The 19178-nt window shown below is 49.3% G+C and overlaps 1 protein-coding gene across 3 annotated transcripts in view; it reads right to left on the minus strand.

Moving 5' to 3' along the window:
- The window catches only part of EXOC2 (exocyst complex component 2), a 122627-nt gene that overhangs the window by 22075 nt on the left and 81374 nt on the right, over nucleotides 1–19178 (minus strand). For 2 of the 3 annotated variants that reach the window (XM_018038888.1, XM_018038887.1), the window contains exons 22-24: nucleotides 16798–16914; nucleotides 16523–16630; nucleotides 10636–10777 (exon numbers count right to left, since the gene is read on the minus strand). In XM_018038888.1, the coding sequence (XP_017894377.1) occupies nucleotides 10636–10777; nucleotides 16523–16630; nucleotides 16798–16914 (367 nt within the window). The remainder of the gene's footprint in view (nucleotides 1–10635; nucleotides 10778–16522; nucleotides 16631–16797; nucleotides 16915–19178) is intronic. The other variant, XM_018038889.1, reaches the window with a different exon arrangement.

Below are 19178 nucleotides of genomic sequence, written 5' to 3' on the forward strand. Positions count from 1 at the left end.
CAGTGCTCCTGGGCTGAGCCGCGGTGTCCGCCCCGTGGACGCGTGGGGGTGCCCGCCTGCTTGTGGGCTGGGCTTGTGGACAAACGGAGGGGCCGCTGTCGGCTCAGCACCCTGGGCCACGGCCCCCGCCAGCCTCCAGGTCGTGCGCTGAGCTGGAGAGCAGACCCGGGGCAGACCCTTTGGCGCCCTTTCAAACTCCTCCCCCAGAGCCATCTGCAGACAGACACCTGGAAGTTCAGAGTGTGCACTGAGCTCACAGCAGCCAAGGTCACAGGAGGCGACGAGCAGCTGGGAGCATAAAGGAGTGCCCAAAGGGCAGAATGTGCATGAGGGCCCCCGCCACCTCCCACGGCGCACACACGCTTTAGAAAACGACTCTTGGTCACGACTGGACAGAATCAGGCGAAGTGAGTGAAAGAACCTCCGACACTGTTCACAAGACCCAGGAACAGAAGTTCCGCAGGCACAATTATGAGACGTCCACGCGGTTTCCCCAACACCAGAGGGGACACAGCCTGGCAGGACCTGACAGGCAGGAACCTGTGGTTAAGGAATGGGCCAGCTGATGCGACTGAGCAGAAGCGATGGCACTGCCGGGACTTAAGAAAGCAAAGGGACGCAGTGCTCGTCCAGTCATGCAGGACTTCCAGGTGCGGATTGACGGGAGCGAAAGGGGTCGCAAAAGGCAAGGGGGGTTCCAGGGAGGGCGACGCACACGTAGAGAGAGTAGGACAAGTTTGACAGAGGGAAGTTTTCCCGCATTTCCTGTTATTTCATTCCCGACGGCCGGCCGGCTGCACATCAGGGAAGAGAGGGCACGCAGTGGGTGTGGCCTGGACACAGAAACCAGGCAGGGCCCCAAGCCCCTGTGCAGACTCCCAGCCAGAAAGGGGACAGTTTGATTACTAAAACAGCAGCACTACGATGATGAAATGAAACTCACTTAAATACGCTCAAGCGGAGTTAGAAAAATATGCTCAAGCCATGATAATTAGAAAACATCTTCATTACCTTTAAAAAGAATGGTGAGGGAACCAACTTATTCTGAAAATGAATTAGAGAGTGAAATCAAGGTTTACCCTGCCTTTCCTGTATGAACTGGACTTCAGAGTAACTGAATCGTTGATGAAATTTCTTATTTTTTAATTTCATGCTCCAGCTACCAATCATTAGTTTGCAATCTCCAAGGAAATAAGGCCAATACTTTGGCCACCTGACGAGAAGAGATGACTCACTGGAAAAGACCCTGATACTGGGAAAGACTGCAGGCAGGAGAAGGGGATGACAGAGGATGAGATGGCTGGATGGCATCACCAACTCAATGGACATGAGCTTGAGCAAACTCCAGGAGATGGTGAAAGACAGTGAAGCCTGGTGTGCCGCAGTCCACGGGGTCGCAAAGAGTCGGACACAACTCAGTGACTGAACAACTAGGAAAAAAAGGTTCATGGCAACAATTACCAATGGTGCTAAAACTATTAGATGAAAAGTCTGACCGTTTTAAAGGGTGGAGCGAGCTGATAACACTTGAATCCAGTTTTCAATCTTAACATCACAAACAGGGAGACAATCAAACATTATCGACTCTGGTGACAAAATCCAAAAATCAAGCCTGAAACTGATAAAACTTCGTTAATCGTAAGTTTGGAAACACAAGGAGCAGAGAAACATGCCGCTTGCACAAGGAGGAAGCCATATGGAAGCTCCAGAAAATGAGAGCATCCGCAGAGCCACGGCTCGCTCGCAGAGCCATGGCTCGCCCAGAGCCACGAGTCACTCAACAAGCAAGCTGAAGGGAAGGCCGTCAGTCAGTTCACTCGCTCAGTCACGTCCGACTCTGTGTGACCCCGTGGACTGCAGCACGCCAGGCTTCCCTGTCCATCACTAACTCACAGAGCTTGCTCAAACGCACATCCATCGAGCTGGTGATGCCATCCAACCAACTCAACCTCGGTCACCCCCTTTCCTTCCTGCCTGCAATCTTTCCCAGCATCGGGGTGTTTTCCAGTGAGTCAGTTCTTTGAATCAGGTGGCCGAAGTATTAAGAGTTTCAGCTTAACAGCATCAGTCCTTCCAATGAATATTCAGGACTGACTTCCTTTAGGATCGAAAGGAACCTAGAGATGGGAAAAGTTACTTCAGAGATGATGAGTAGAAGCGACACACAGACCTTGACAGAAGCCCTGATCTGACCGCACTGTCTGAAGAACTTTTATGAGAATGGACGCTGACTGTGTTCCCGAGTCTAAGCTCAGACTGCTTGCTGCAAAACAGGCCAGTAATCGAGAGGTGAGCTGTCAGGACAAGGAACGTGGCTTCATTCGGAAAGCTGGCAAACCGAGAGGATGGTGAGCTCATGCCCCAGAGAACCTTGTTGCCTGAGTCAGGATTCAGGCTCCTTCTGCACTGAAAGGGGAAGGAGTACAGCCAAACACTTCCCCGTCCCTGCCAGCCTCCAGAGGGCCTGTGTGAATTCCTCCTCCCCTGCAGCCATCCGCAGGGGCCTGGTCAGGAGGCTTCCTGTGAGCTACACCAAAGCATTTTATTAGCTTGATGCTCATGACCTGGGAGGCAAAATTCTCAGAGGTGAGCCACGTACAATCTAAGCTTACAGGCACCATCCCTCTAGTGATTAACCTGTAATAGAATACAAAAGGTTCTTTCCTATGCAACTGGATATTTGATAAAATTAATGGATTGTTACATTTTTTTTCCAGATCTGATAATAGCACTGAGACTGTATTTTCAAAGACATCATCCTTATCTGATCCGTGTGTGGATGAAATGACCCTTCATCCAGGGAGGGCGGGGGACTGGCCGTGGGCTCACAGCTGCTGAAGTCGCCAAGAAGTCAGCTCTGCGCTTCCCTGTTCTGCTGTGATCAACCTCTAGGAATGTCCAAAATAAGTTCAAACAATGGCCTTCTGCACAACAGCACATTAATTTACCCTGGTGCCAAACAGCTATCAGTTTAAGACATAATAAAATAAATACTTTAATAGATAATACATGCAATGACCAAAGTATGTAGGCCATAGGTCATCTCAAGGGTAATACATTTCACATTGAATAGCATCAGAGCCAACACTGAGCCTCACTGAAAATGCTTGGCATACGCTCTGCAGCCAACTGTCCAAAGCGCTGCACAGTCTCACCTCCCTGACAGCGATGCAGTGAGCTGCTCATGAAAAAGGAAGAACAGCGGGAGAAAAGGGAAGGGGAACAGTGAAAGTGCAATTTGAAAAGAGAGGACCAGGTCATCCTCCTTTGGAAAATGTAAAACTGCTCTTCTCCTGTAAGTAGATGGAATACAAATTTATTAAAATCTTCCTGACAGTATTTTTTAAATGAAATTAAGAAAAACAGTTCAAGGAACTGATACAACTGCTCTGAGTTCAGCACCAGGAAAGACCACTGAGTTGGATGTCTCTCCAAAGGTGGAATTCACTCAACTGGGCTCTTTCGGTTAAAAGCAGAATCAGTAAGGCGGCAGGCTGGCCCGCGCGCAGGGCATGGGAGACCTGTGGAGGGCGGTCAGGAGTGCGGCAGGCCAGTGGGCACTGCCACTCGGGTGCCACGCCAGAGGCGAGAGCAGACGGCACAGGGTCTAACAAGCAGCGCCGGGAAAGGGATGCTCATCAAGGCGCCCTCAGGGTTCTGTGAGGCTCGGCCTTCAGAGTGAATGGGGAGAGGTGGGCTGTCACTCGGAGGCCTTTGGGTGACACCTACTTTGTAATAATCTAATTGCTTCTAAATGAATAGCTCACATCGTGTTTTTGGTAACTGTTTTCTTATTTAATCAACCAAAATTCTCTTCAACATTAAACTGAATTAAAAGATAATTCAATCTGATATCCTGTTGAAAATACCTATTAGGGTAAAAGCCAAACTGTAAATTAGTATTTTACTTAACGTGTGTTTTCCCTGTTACCTCCAGCTTGAGTAATTTATGCCAAGGTGTTTCTCACTAAGCAGCCAACCGATGGAGGAATGTACTAAGGCAGGCTTTCTCTACACTGGCACCCAGGAGGGCGACGGCACAGAGGGAGGCCTGGAGACAGTGGGGACGAGACAGGGGAGGGAGCGGCCCTGGGTGTGCAGAGCAGACACTGCTGCGGCCCTGTCTAGCTCCACACGCACTGCGGATGAACGGCTGGCTGGGGTATCTCATTAGAAACAGGAGCTAATATTCGGATGCTGAAGTCACTCCTCTTCTTTATTAATGGGACAAAACAAACTCTCTCTTTGCTGAGCTCTGCTCGCATCTTTTGCTGGCACGCCTGGAGCCAGCCTTGGCTGGAGACTGGGTTTAAGGAGAGAGGTGCCTCCCAGCGCTGCTGGGTTCCGAGAGGGGCTTCCCCGGGGGAGGGAGGAGAGCCTTCGTCCACCTCTGGGGGAATCTGTCCCCTTCTTCTCCGCTCCCCGCCTTGCCTGTGGGAGGCAGCGAGAGGGCAGAGTAGCTACCTGCAGGAGGAGCTGGCGAGGGCTGCGCTCGCTCGGCCCCCACGGCCCCCGCGGCCCCGCCTGCTGGTGCCTCTGTCTTATCCTGTGATTAGTGTGAGGTCAGGAGAGACGACTGTCCTTCACAAGTTCTGGGCCCAGAGATTCTAATGGTGTTTCCTGCCTTTCCTTCATGCAGGCTGAGGCAGCGATGGGTGACAGTCCCTCCTCTCCACCCCTCCGACACAGGACACGACTACTCTCTTAGGAGGATCCAAGGAGCTATCCCAGCACTTAGTAAACCTCCCCACATGCTCCAGGAAAGGATTCTCCCTAGGGGTGTGCACAGTTTAACAAGGAGTGAGATGGGTGTTTCCCAGGAGGTGCTGCTTCGATGAGACAGACGGCAGGCAGCCTGCCCACCGCCCGTGTTCTTCACTTGAGGTTAGTGCCATTAGCTCACTGGAACACAAGGATCTGGTTAAATCACAAAAGAGTATTAGAAGAAAAGTGCTGGGGAGAAAGAGACATACAAGAGGCAATCAAGACACTCTTCACACAGCAGGGGAAATGCCTTTACAGGCAGGAAGAGGCCGCCAAGCAGGACGAAGAGCGCCGACTGCAGGCTGGCCTCTGCCTCCGCACGCGGGATCCACAGTGAACAAGGGAAGCAGCCAGCGTCCCACACAAGCCGGCTGCCCTCCCCGGCCACCTGGCCCCCCACGCTCACAGCATCCACCACACAGATGTCTTCCCTCCCCCGATACTTCCAATGACTACAGTTAACAGGAAAGCATTTTGAGATAAAAACCAGTTAAGCACTTATTTAAAAATGGTTGATTTTATATTAATCTATTACCTTTATGAATATATGTAAACATACACGTTCTAAATAGAAAACAAATATTTAAGTGACAATTTAAAGATTACTTCTCTTATTTAATGTTTTTAAGATTTAAACTTTCAAGTGTACTTGTAAATGAGATTATTTTTAACTGAGCTAAAACAAACGCAAATACTCAGAGCTCTTAATAACTGAAGATAACAGGAAAATGAGAGTCAGGTAAGTGACTCAGAACTAACCAGAATAGCCCTTCCTGACATAGATATAATTAGAGAGGTGATCAACTGGATTCTTTAAAAAATTACTACAGTGTCGGAAACTAAATTTATTTCTAACTACAGCAATACACAGGTACGATCTGCAAAATTCAGCTCTGAAATGAAAAATGAAATTGGAGATGAAAATTCTAAAGATAATACTAAGGTAACTGAAATTCTTTTGGAAGACTAAAGTCAAACTACTGTGGCTGCTCAGCTTGGTCTCAAAACTTCAGTCAACTTTAAAGAAACAAAAAGTCGCTCTGTGACTATGAGAGACTGAGGTTCAGCTGGGGATCCAGTCAAAACTGCAGAGAACAGGACTCGATACAGCTCAGAAGAGTCTGTAAAAGGCGGTGTTGGTCTCTAAGCGTCTCGGCGCCAGAGGAATGGCACGTGACGGGCGGACGGCGCAGTGGTGTGCGTGCATGCTGAGGAGAGGGTGCTTGCCTGAAGGAGAGCACCAGGGCCTCCATGCCACAGGCCAGCAGCACCTCAGCTTGTGCAAAAAGCTCCCTGGTAACTACCACTCACACTGTGGGCTGGGAAGACGTGAGGGGCAGAGAAGGACCTCAGACCTGGACACTGAGTCGGTCCACATCTGGCAGCAGGGAGACCCTATTAAAAAGTGAACAAGAAGATTAATGGAAATGAGAACATCACACGATTTACTTTCCTATCGAAAAACTACTGAGAAAAATCACTGCTGAACCACAGAACAAATACGCGAAAGATAAACTGAGGCATGACCCACGTTTGCTCAGACTCTGAACCATGAATTCCCACTGTGCGACTGGAGCTTGGCAGGGAGGTGCGGCCTGGGAACCAGGACAGGCCCTGGCTGCCTGGAGGCGGCGGGGGAGGAGCCCGGAGCGGGAGGAGCAGTGCCCATGAGCCAAGGTCTCAGCCTGGGGAGGGAGGAGGCCCGAAGAGTTGAAGCAGGGGTGACAGATGGGCTTTGCCGACAGGCAAGGGGCTGGGGACAGGAAGACAGTGCGGCCCTGCAGTGACACGGGGCACCCTGCAGGGACCGGGCACGGTGGGGACAGAACTAGGGTCTGAGGAGGAGCGGCACCCTGGCGGCCGACCCGAGGGGTGAGGAAGGTGCAGGAGAGTCCGGGTGGGGGGACATCTGTCCACAGAGGAGGGAGGCCTGAAGCTCAGAGCGGAGGGCAGACCCCAGAGTGGATGCTGAAGGCACCAATCAGCTTGCTCGAGGGGATGGAATCTTGGAGTTTGAACAAAGATTGGCAACCCCAGGGGGAGCCAGCATCCAGGGCCATTCCCAGCGCAGGGGCTGCAGGAGGAGGCTGGGGGCCGCTCACCACAGGGGGAGGGCGGCAGGGCAGGGGGGGGCGTCTCTCCCAGGAGCAGGACCAGCCTGGAAGCGCTCTGCAGAGCACGAAGGCCAGCACGCCCATGGACCCCAGGGTGGCTGGAGGCACGAGAGACACGAGAGGACACAGGGGCCTCAGGTGGAACCTCCGAGGCGCCGCCCAGACGGCTAGTTCACGCTGGGCTGTAACGTGGAACGTGTAGGGCTGTGAGTAGTCAGAGCAACAGGAGCTCAGGGGGTTCAGAGCCTGAGGTCCTGGCCAACCCTCCCCGACCCTCCGGAGGGAACGAGGATTTGTCTTAAGACAGCTGAAATTTAGACAACTGTAATAAATTGGCTTAGAGCTCAACATTCAAAAAACTAAGATCATGGCATCCGGTCCCATCACTTCATGGCAAATAGATGGGGAAACAGCGGAAACAGTGGCTGACTTTATTTCTGGGGGCTCCAAAATCACTGCAGATGGTGACTGCAGCCATGAAATTAAAAGATGCTTAATCCTCAGAAGGAAAGTTATGACTAACCTAGACAGCATATTCAAAAGCAGAGACATTACTTTGCCAACAAAGGTCTGTCTAGTCAAGGCTATGGTTTTTCCTGTGGTCATGTATGGATGTGAGAGTTGGACTGTGAAGAAAGCTGAGCACCAAAGAATTGATGCTTTTGAACTGCGGTGTTGGAGAAGACTCTTGAGAGTCCCTTGGACTGCAAGGAGATCCAACCAGTCCATTCTGAAGGAGATCAGTCCTGAATGTTCATTGGAAGGACTGATGCTGAAGCTGAAACTCCAATACTTTGGTCACCTGATGTGAAGAGTTGACTCATTTGAAAAGACCCTGACGCTGGGAAAGACTGAAGGCAGGAGGAGAAGGGGATGACAGAGGATGAGATGGCTGGATGGCATCACTGACTCGATGGACATGAGTTCGGGTAAACTCCGGGAGTTGGTGATGGACAGGGAGGCCTGGCGTGCTGCGGTTCATGGGGTCGCAAAGAGTCAGACACGACTGCGTGACTGAGCTCGACTGAGTACTAAGAGGCGAGTATACACAGGCTCGTGCTGGACTGAGTACTAAGAGGCGAGTATACACAGGCACGTGCTGGACTGTGCATTAAGAGGCGAGTATACACAGGCTCGTGCATCACAGGTGCACAAACGACTGACACCGTGAGGAGTAAAGCACCTAGCGTGTGCACGCGTGCCCATGTGTACATGCGTGTACACGTGTGCAGGGCCTGCTGTACAACAACTCCTTTATATGTGAACCAGGGATTGGTTAACTGTTGTTACAAGAGTTTGGTACGGCAGGGCCCAAATTTTGGTTGTGAATTTGCAAACTCCCAATAACCCTTCATGGTGGCACACGTCACCTGAACTGATAAGGATCTTGACCGTCACTCCTCATCTAACCTGGCCCACTTTCCGGCCGGCATCGCTCCTGGAATGTAACGTGAAGCGTGGCATCTGCACTGTATTGCCTTCCTAAAGCTCCCAGATGGTGAGATTCCCAAAGTCACCCAGCCCGAGAGTTTTGAAAAAGACTGTAGATCGAAAGCTCCAGAGGCTGTTGACAGATGACCTTGAGACCAGTGATCCACCCAGGGAGTTAGGTTTGCCCGTGCGAGGTCAGGAACTGAGCTTACACTGAAGGTGTATGTCATCAGCTGCCCTGGGTAACTGACCACTACCCCTGAGCTCACAGACTGGGCTGTAAGAAGCTCCACCAATGTAAAGGGCAGTGCTGGAACCAATGGATAGGATACTCCCTGGTAGGTAATTATCTTGCATATAAAACACGTGTAATTCCCACAGGGTCCATCTAAAACATGATGCCCACCCTCCAGCGGCCATGACACAAGTGCAGAGTGGACGGCTGGGGTCTTGACACTTACGCGGACGCCTGAGGACCAAGGACTCCTGACCACATGGGCAACGGGAAGACCCCACAGGGAGGGCGTGGGAGGTCTTCCCTGTGCGCTGCGGGCGGCTGGCGAGGCCGTGGAGTGAAGTACAGGGTCAGTGCTGACTGCGTTGCACGTTTTGCTGTAAGACACTACAAGAATTTTAAGCAAGTTTCTGACAAGATCTGACATACTGTAAGAGGATGCATTTGGGATGTGAGCTGCCATCCAGTCTGGACACAGAAAAGAACGTATGCGTGAGCAAACCCAACTCCCGGGGGGGTCACTGGTCTCAAGGTCATCTGTGAGCAGCCTCTGGAACCCTCCATCTGCAATCTTTCTCTAAACTCTTGGGCTCGGTGACTTCGGGAATTTTAACATTTGGGAGATTTAAGAAGGTAATACAGGAAGGAGCATGTAGGAAGGTAATGAATGGCCTTGGGGGAGAAAGATCAACTATGATCTACTTTAGGCAGAAGGCTCAAACGTCTATAATGATGGATGGTGACTTCAGGAATTAAATAGCTACAATCACATAAACATTACTAGTTTAATGATTCTGATTCTTAGCTTATACTTCCGGCATCATTATCCCTAATATGAACAACTTGATGCTTTCAAATGGTGGTGCTGGAGAAGACTCTTGAGAATCCCTTGAATGGCAAGGAGATCAAACCAGTCAATCCTAAAGGAAATCAACCCTGAATATTCATTGGAAGGACTGACACTGAAGCTGAAGCTCTGGTCACCTGATGCGAAGAGCTGACTCACTGGAAAAGCCCCTGATGTTGGGAAAGATTGAGGGCAGGAGGAGAAGAGGGTGACAGAGGATGAGATGGTTGGACGGCATCACCAACTCGATGGACATGAGTCTGAGCAAACTCCAGAAGATAGTGAGGGACAGAGAGGCCTGGTGTGCTGCAGTCCACGGGGTTGCAGAGAGTCTGACACGGCTGAGCGACTGAACAGCAACAATAAAAGCAAACCATATTTGAATAATGACGCCACCACCATCTAATAAAAGCGCCACACAGCAATGATGGCAGGGTATCACAACAAGCTGTTGAACAAATAAAGGAGACACAGCTTTCCAGCAGGTCACGGGTACAGCCACGCGCGCCCCAAAGACCTGACGTCTAGTAAGAGCAGAGCCATTGTCACACCAGGCAACACCAACATGTTAGTAGGTGGCCTGGCTTTGCGTATTCCACGGTACTTCAAACAAAGAAACGAGTGTCTGATCGTCAAAACTGTATCTTTCAATGACAAGTTAGTTCTAAAACACACATTATCAAGTGCTCTAAGTGACATTTATTTGATGTCACAACAATAATACCGGAACCGTCTGCCATCTTTCCGCAGCTGAATTTTCTCTGCTCGATCATGATGCTCTCACTCCCATACCTTCTCCTTGAATCTTTCATATCTTCGGCAACTGTAACTGGGTCTTCCGTAGAAGCGATCAAACGTCTTAAGTAAATTTTTTGATGGAGGTCACAAGGTCACTGCAGAGAACAGTGCTGGCTACTGCTTCTATGCAGGCAAGAAGCACCCCCGGAAGCAAGTGTGTGTTACTGAGATGATCACACACTCTGAGGTGTAATTAATTATCCTCTGGAATTTAAGATTATCTCTAAGCCATTGTAAGCACTAATAATTTAAAGTCTCCTAAACTCCAAACTATTAAACAGTGGGTTTAACCTAATAAAGCTTTAAAAACCAAGTCAATCCCTTAGCAAATATGAAAAAAATGGGAACAAAAAGAAAAGCATCTTAAGCATGTATCAAGAGAAGCAAATCCACAGTCACGGCTCAGGATGCATGGACCTGGAGACCAGGGACCTGAAACCACCCACCTGTCGGGGGCAGGCAGTCCCTCCAGTCGAAGTAGCCAGCGTAAATGCCAGGTTCCAAGGAGCCCACGATGGGGTCTGCCTTCAGCTCAATGTAGCTTTCAAACAGCCTCTGGTCCAGATCTTTGAGTGAGGCCATGCTCACCTGTGAGCACAGGGAGGGCACACCAGTGAGGCCGCGCCCGCTCACACGCACAAGTGGAGCACGCAGGGCGTCTACTCGCGGGTGGAGAAAACAGGGAAACAACGTAAGTGAATGCTGAGTAGGCTTGAGCAGCACTTACCGGCTTTCCCACAAAGAGGTGTGGCCTTACTTCGCCACAGGTAGTAAAGAGCATCGCTGCATGGCAGGCGCCCTGCTTCGCCGCTTCCCACACAGCGCTCTGAAGCCCACTCAAAACGGGTACAGAACATGAATGCATGGCTTTATTTCAATGTTTCCAACTTAAATTTTCTAGTTTACTATTTTTAAAACTTTTTTGGTAACAATAGTTTGTAAAAATTAAACTTCTGAGAAAGAAAAAAAATAACAGAAAAAAAAAGCCCTGTTATTTTCATTTCAAAGATGACAGAAAGAGCACTTTTAACTGAGCCAGCGCTATAGAAATAAACTCACTAAACTATAATCAGAACCACTATGGGGAGCAGTGGGCGGGGTGCAAACTGCTGGGTAAGACAGGCTCAAGAGGCTCAAGGATGGACTGTACAAGACTCTAAGATGAGGAACAGAGCCACTATTTCGTAGTAACTGTAAATGGAGGGTAACCTTTGACAGTTGTATTAAAACAACAACAAAATTTTAACTAGAATAATTACAGCAAAATAATTATATACAATTATGCTAAAAATAATCAAATATGTAAAATATATTGCCTATGGCTCAAATGACTCTAAAATCGTTAAAACTGTTTGCTGTAAAGGAGTTTCCCTGGACTTAAAAAAAAACCTGTCCTTTCTCTACCTTCATGCTGAAATATTGGAAAGAGATTTACAGGCATCACAGAAAACCTCACTCAAGAATTGAATGCCAAACTAAAAGAGTTCACATGCTGCAACTAAGACGTGGCCTGGCCAAATAAGCAATAAATACGTAAAAATGAGTATACATGTCTAGAAAAGAGAGCCTTCCCTCCCTGGCCTGTGAATGTTTCAGGAGATAGGAGAGGTTGGAGGTGGGGGCCCCATCCCATCCATTTCTCTCTAGGCATTCGACTTTAAAAAAAAATAATAATTTAACGCCAGACTTTAACAGCAATTATAACATTCTTGGGTAGGTCAAAAATCTGCAACTATCCAAACTGCAAATTAGATAATTCTTTTAAAAAGACTGGCACAGAGTAAACCAGCTTTTTATATATGTAAAGGTCATTCCTTGGGTTTATGTAATTACAGCTACTAATAAAATTATAAGCCCAAGTTTATTAACCATACAGCTCTGGTTTTCCCTTCTCAAAGGGCTCAGAGACTGGCCTGCAGCCTCTGAGCCCCTTTAAAGAGACCGTTCTAGCCAATGAGCATATGAGAAAGTGTTAACCTGCTAAGCAGGGAAAGACATGCAAAAGAAAACACCACAAGGGGATGTTTCCTATCAAATGAGAACTAATCAGCAGTGACGGCCAAACATGAGGGTGCAGCTTCTGAACAGCAGCCCTGGCAGGCAGCGTCTGCCGGGAGGGAGCCTCTGCAGTGGCAGTTCACGTCCAGGAATTCACTGCGAGGAAGGGAGGAGGGTGACGCAGCCAGCGTCCCCTCAGTGACAGACACAAAAACCACCTGAAGGTTCCCAGCAGGAAAAAGTGAAAACAAGGATTTTACAGTGGCACGTCCAGCAGTAACACATACTATAAAGCCATGAGGCGCACATCTATAGAGGAGGAGTGCTCTCAACAGAACGGCCGAGGGAGAGCTGTGCTCACCATGAGCTGAACTCAGAACACTGCTCCACAGTGCAGCGGCATGTCCAGACACAGGCCCACGGAAGAGACTGATTACTACATACTCTAAAATAAGACAGAGTTTATCTTTGGTGGATTACAGGTGATTAAAACTTTTTTAGGTTTTTCAGTATTTCTCCTTTTAAAAAATGATTAAGTTTTACTTAAAAAACAACACGCTTGTTCTCGGCTGTGCTGGGCCTCTGCTTTTGCGCGGGCCGTCTCTGGTTGCGCTCCGAGGGCTTCTCGCTGCGGCTCCTCGTGTTGCGCAGCGTGGGCCCCAGAGTCTCAGCAGTCCTGGGGCATACACGGGCTTAGCTGCCCTGCGGCATGTGGAATGTTCCAGACCAGGAACTGAACCTGGGTCCCTGCACTGGCAGATGGGTTCTTAACCACTGACCACCAGGGGAGTCCAGAGGTCTTATTTTTATAATAAGAAAAAGAAAATGCACGATAAACAAACACTTCCAACACTCGAGACCGGGAGGCGCTGGCACTGCACGTGGCGGCGCGGGCGCGCAGGGCTTCCCAGCGCAGCCCAGCGACGGCCTCCAACAGGGCTCGTCCGGAAAGAGGATCTGGAAATGCTGACGGATTTCATGTTTATTACTTAATGCTGTTTTATAAAGCTCAAAATGATACACACTTAACCAACCAGCATCAGATCCTATTCCTCTGGTATCTTCTCATAGAAACAATTTTGTTCTTTTCTTTGGCACATGTACGATGCCAGACCAGCAGGCACTCTGGACTCAGCCTGAGAAAATGTGAACTGGAGGCCTGCTGTGCTAACCTCCCTCTCTCTGAGCATCTTTCTGCATGAAAAACGGAGTTAATAATACTTTCCTTAATTACTTCAGAGAGCTATTTTCATCAAACAAAACTGTAAAAAAAATCATGCTAGTTTTAAAGGATGAAAAGTGAAAAAGCAAGTTAGTCGCTCAGTCGTGTCCGACTCTGCAAGCCCATGGACTGTGGCTCACCAGGCTCTTCCGTCCATCGGATTCTTCAGGCAAGAATACTGGAGAGGGTTGCCATTCCCTTCTTCAGAGGATTTTCCCAATCCAGGTATCCAGCCTGTATCCCCTGCATTTCAGGCAGATTCTTTACTGTCTGAGCCACCAGGGAAGCAAGCCCCAAAGGATGAATGATAATTAAATTTTAATAAACTCCTAACAAGCATGATTATTTATGTAAAACTTAATTCTACTCTTGCAGATGAAGAGTAAGATAAAGGGAACTAAAAAGGCCAGTGAAGCTCTTGGTGAAACAGAATACAGAAGGAACTGTGCCTGGAGAAACTGTGGCTGAGTCCCCGAGCTCGGCTCGGGGGAGGCCTGTGAGAGATGGGCTCCGAGGGGAGAGGACGCCCAGCAGCAGCTCTGAGGCGGCCTTCCCTCTGACAGCAGAGCGGAGCATGGGTGACCAGTGTTCAGGGGACCTGAATGCCCCAGAATGCTTTGGGATCTGGGCCTCCAGAGTTATGTTAGCTGAGAAGGGAACCATGAGAAAGGGGCAGCTGGCAGCTCTTTTACCTGAATGCAAGAAATGCATCTTACTTCATTGCCCTCATGAAAGTAATGAATTCACTAATGAAGCCAGAAACAGCGCAAAGACTATAAATCTGGTTTACTGTCTATTCCTTTAATGCTCAGTTGAATGCTTTCAAAATATTCAATTCCAAATTCTGAGTGCCACAAGCAGGACCCCCCAGGTCCTCAAATCACCTTAGTTTCAGAACACAAGAGCCTGGACAAAGACGTGGAAGGACACAAGAACCCACCTGCAGGTCAGTTTCATTCTGCTTCTTACTGACACAGACCGGATCTAAGAGAAAACCCCCACTTATAAGAAATGCTCAAAATTCTCCAAGCCAGGCTTCAGCAATACGTGAACCGTGAATTTCCAGATGTTCAAGCTGGTTTTAGAAAAGGCAGAGGAACCAGAGATCAAATTGCCAACATCCGCTGGATCTTGGAAAAAGCAAGAGAGTTCCAGAAAAACATCTATTTCTGCTTTATTGACTATGCCAAAGCCTTTGACTGTGTGGATCACAATAAACTGTGGAAAATTCTGAAAGAGATGGGAATACTAGACCACCTGACCTGCCTCTTGAGAAACCTATATGCAGGTCAGGAAGCAACAGTTAGAACTGGACATGGAACAACAGACTGGTTCTAAATAGAGAAAGGAGTACATCAAGGCTGTATATTTTCACCCTGCTTATTTAACTTAGATGCAGAGTACATCATGAGAAACGCTGGACTGGAAGAAACACAAGCTGGAATCAAGATTGCCGGAAGAAATATCAATAACCTCAGATATGCAGATGATACCACCCTTATGGCAGAAAGGGAAGAGGAACTCAAAAGCCTCTTGATGAAAGTGAAAGAGGAGAGTGAAAAAGGTGGCTTAAAGCTCAACATTCAGAAAACTAAGATCATGGCATCTGGTCTCATCACTTCATAGCAAATAAATGGGGAAACAGTGGCAACAGTGTCAGACTTTATTTTTCTGGGCTCCAAAATCACTGCAGATGGTGATTGCAGCCATGAAATTAAAAGACACTTGCTCCTTGGAAGGAAAGTTATGACCAACCTAGACAGCATATTGAAAAGCAGAGACATTACTTTGTCAAGAAAGGTCCGTCTAGTTAAGGCTATGGTTTTTCCAATAGTCATGTACAGATGTGAGAGGTGGACTATAAAGAAAGCTGAGCACTGAAGAATTAATGCTTTTGAACTGTGGTGTTGGAGAAGACTCTTGAGAGTCCCTTGGACTGCAAGGCGATCCAATCAGTCCATCCTAAAGGAGATCAGTTCTGGGTGTTCATTGGAAGGACTGATATTGAAGCTGAAACTCCAATACTCTGGCCACCTGATGCATTTGAAAAGACCCTGATGCCGAGAAAGATGGAAGGTGGGAGGAGAAGGGGACAACAGAGGATGAGATGGTTGGATGGCATCACTGACTCAATGGACATGAATCTGAGTAAACTCCAAGAGTTGGTGATGGACAGAGAGGCCTGGCATGCTGCAGTCCATGGTGTTGCAAAGAGTCAAATATGACTGAGCGACTGAACTGAAATCTTTGCCTGCTTTTATATGCAATTCCTAATCATTTCATATATTTTTAAAACTTCTCCAGGAATAATGTTAGTGTCATTATTATTCCTGCATGAAAACAAAATGCCCACTTTCTACAAATACTAACTTTTTACTGCAAGAAAACACCTTGCAATTCTCAACCAAAACTTTCTGGAAATAAACTCGACATTTGGCCCTTAAGTCTTAAGTCACAACATTTCTCATCAGGATGATTAATCTTTACGAAAAGGCAGGAAAACAAGACACAGCCACCCACTCTGACATTTTCAATCTTAAAAAAAAAATCCCAATCAAGTTCATGAACTGGAACCATCATTTGTGAAAAGTATGCAATCCGTCCAGAGCACTTTCTGATTGTAAGATTAACAAGATCGCTATCTTGTTCTTCGCACTAAGAAAGCTACACTGACATTAACAGAAGTGGCTCCAGCCTGCTTTACTTGGAAACCCGAGAGAGCTCCGCCCAGGAACCAAGCAGCCTTCAACAGCAGCAAGACTGCTTCACTTTTCCTTTTCTGATTACTTGAAAAATGTAAACACCAAAGTGCAACATCATTGAAAAAGAAACAAAAACGCTCCAATGATTTATTTATGCAGGACTCATTTTTGTCCAGTTCTCCTCATGCAGGACTGCAGAGGGGAGGGGGCGTGTTTTTTGGGAAAGACAAAGCAACCTAGAGCTATGCCTGCGAGCATGTGTGTGTGCGCGCGCACGTGTGTCTGCACCGCACCTGTGCAAATGCTTCGGCAGGCACGCAGAAGCTCCGCTGTGGTCCCCGGAGCAGGAGAGAGGAAGGAGAGGTGATTGTGCAGGCTCGGGGTTTGCTGTTGGCTAGTGACAGCTCTAACCTGAAAGGAGCCGCATCTGAGGTGCCTCTGGAAGCCTTTCTCTCCTTTCCTTCCCTCAGTTTTGGGAAGCCTGGGTGGGTAATAGCCCAGCTCTAGCCCTGCAAGGACCTTGCTCCAGAGAAAGAGAAGAGCATTAACTTCAGATGAGCTGTGAGGAGACGGGACCAGGAGGTGAGGGTGGAGGAGCAGGGGAGGGGCAAGCGGGGTGGGAGGAGCAGGGGGATCAGCTGAAACTAAGCGGGTGCCAAGCCCACTGACCCTTCACAAGTCATTACCTGTGTTATTCTTTCTATGCCCTGGAAGTTGTGTTTTTCAAACTGTTCTGCTATGTTTAGGAAGGTGTAACGTTCCAGGTAGCAGCAATTACTCAGGACTATCAAAAGTCGCTGTTCCTAAAACCAAGACAAAATTTTAAAAATTACATTTCCAATAACAAATTGAAAGTCTAACACATAACATTTACCACTTGCTAATTACAGTCTCTTAGTGTTTCCTATCGATATTCAGCACTTTCCCTCGGTTCCTTCTTCCCAGTAACAGAGAAACGTGACACAAAGCTGTAACTCTACTAACTAATCACCTAATACACTGAGGAGTCAAATCATGTTTAACTCAAATTCCTTTGGAAATCTAACAGCTGTATAGAAAGCAGACGGACGGAGCACAGGAAACCAGTGAGATGGGGTCAGATGCTGTTCTTAGGTGGAGAAGGCAATGGCAGCCCACTCCAGCGTTCTTGTCTGGAGAATCCCAGGGACGGGGGAGCCTGGTGGGCTGCCGTCTCTGGGGCCGCACAGAGTCGGACACGGTCGAAGTGACTCGGCAGCAGCAGCAGCAGCGGTTCTTAGGAAAGGGGTTCTATTCTACTTCACATGTTTTGCGCCCAAAATAGCTATAAAAATGAATATTAAAAATAACTACCAAAAAGCGTTGAAATTCTTGGAAAATAACTTGTAAATTTTTCATAACTTGGAAGAAAACTGTAATGGTGCCTACAGACGGGCTCCCTCAGCCACGAGACTGCTGCAGCCCTCCTCATGGAGAGTCTCCCTCTTGGGGGGAGCGAGGGGACAGAGCCGGGCGCCCGCCCAGTCAGTCACAGAGAGGGCCATGCTATACCCCCAGGCTTCTGGCTGCTCACAGTGATTTCACATCAAAGTGACCAGACCCCCAGGCTGACGAATCAATCCTCACTGTAGAGTTCACAAGAACCGGCTTGTAAGGAAAGTTCTAGGAACGGCTCTGTCCCACCTCCTCAGGGGAAGGTTTCTCCAGGATAAGTGTGAGTAATCCGAGGCCTCGGTTCACATCCTGACTGGACTCAAGGGCAGAGCTCCTCCCCAGGAGACACTCCCACCCGTCCTGGGCTCGCTGCGGTGCACTTGTGGGTGACTGCGGTCAGCGACAGAAAGGCAGGTGCGCAGACCACGGGGCCACCCTGCCTGGGCCCACGTCACCCAAGAATCCCATTCAGTGTCTGCAGTGTGCAGACTGCTAGGTCTTTATTTAAAATCTTATTATTTAGTTCTGGCACAGTGTGATCTACTTGTCTTTTGTGGTCATCAAAAAATATAATTAAAAGGCCCAGAATTATTACACTGCTTTTAAAGCAACGGAACGACCTGGATGACTCTGTGGATGAGAAGTGGAGGCTGAAGTAAGGAAAATGGGCTGTCGTCCACCCTCCTCCACGCTCCATGCTCAAACCTCGTGAGATGGGCACTGAGAGACTGGGGTGGCAGGCGAGGCTTGGGGAGGCCAGACCCCTGCCCGCGCCCCATGCCGTCATCACGTGGCCCTTGTGAGGCGCTTGGGATGTGGTCACGTGACTCCTCTGCAGGCAATCTGATCTCAGCTGGTCTCCCAGGCCCACAGTCCATCCTTACTCGCCTCCCCTGGGGAGCTGGCCACCGAGCACCGCCCCCGCCCCGCCTGCCAGTGGCCTGCCCCGCCTGCCGCGTCGCCTCTGCCCTGGTCTGTGGCCCATCCACGGCAGGGTCTGCAGACGGAGGACTCCATGGCCTCAGGCACCGTCCTGGCCGGCCTCAGGCACCGTCCTGGCCCTCCGCAGCATCTGTGATGCGGGCATCAGGCTGCCCTCAAGCCTGACGGTGGTACGCGAAGCCCTTCAGTCAGGGAACAGCAGCTAGAGGAGGACCAGAGATGAGCCCCCTTTCTTCCCACGCTGCCCTCACTGAGAACCAGAACAAGACCCTACAAACACCGGAGCCCCCGGGGGCCAAATCTAACGCAGTACCATCCAGTGCAGGCAAGCACAGGGACTGAGCTTGGCACCGAGTCTGGGACAATCTCAGGAGAGGGGGCGGGAGGCAGTGTGACTGGCTCAGGGTTCTGGCTGAGAGCAGGCAGACGGAGGCTAAGGCGCGGTTCAAGGCGGGGTCCAGGCTCTGAGGAGAACTGGGCCCAGCGGGCGGTGTCAGCCCGAGAAGGTGAGCAAAAAGGGCCTCTCCCACAGGCCGGGAAAGGGGCAGCCGTCCCCTCCACAGAGAAGGGAGCTGCCTCGGCATGTGCTTCTCCAGCCCCCTCTTCATGTTCACGGTGGGAGCGTGGTCTAGGCTCACCAGACGGCCTGCACTCCCCCCTGGCCCAGAGCCCGCAGCGCCCCACAGCCGTCCACGCGCCCCACAGCCATCCA

The sequence above is a fragment of the Capra hircus genome, chromosome 23 (assembly GCF_001704415.2).
Source record: "Capra hircus breed San Clemente chromosome 23, ASM170441v1, whole genome shotgun sequence".
NCBI classification, from domain to species: domain Eukaryota; kingdom Metazoa; phylum Chordata; class Mammalia; order Artiodactyla; family Bovidae; genus Capra; species Capra hircus.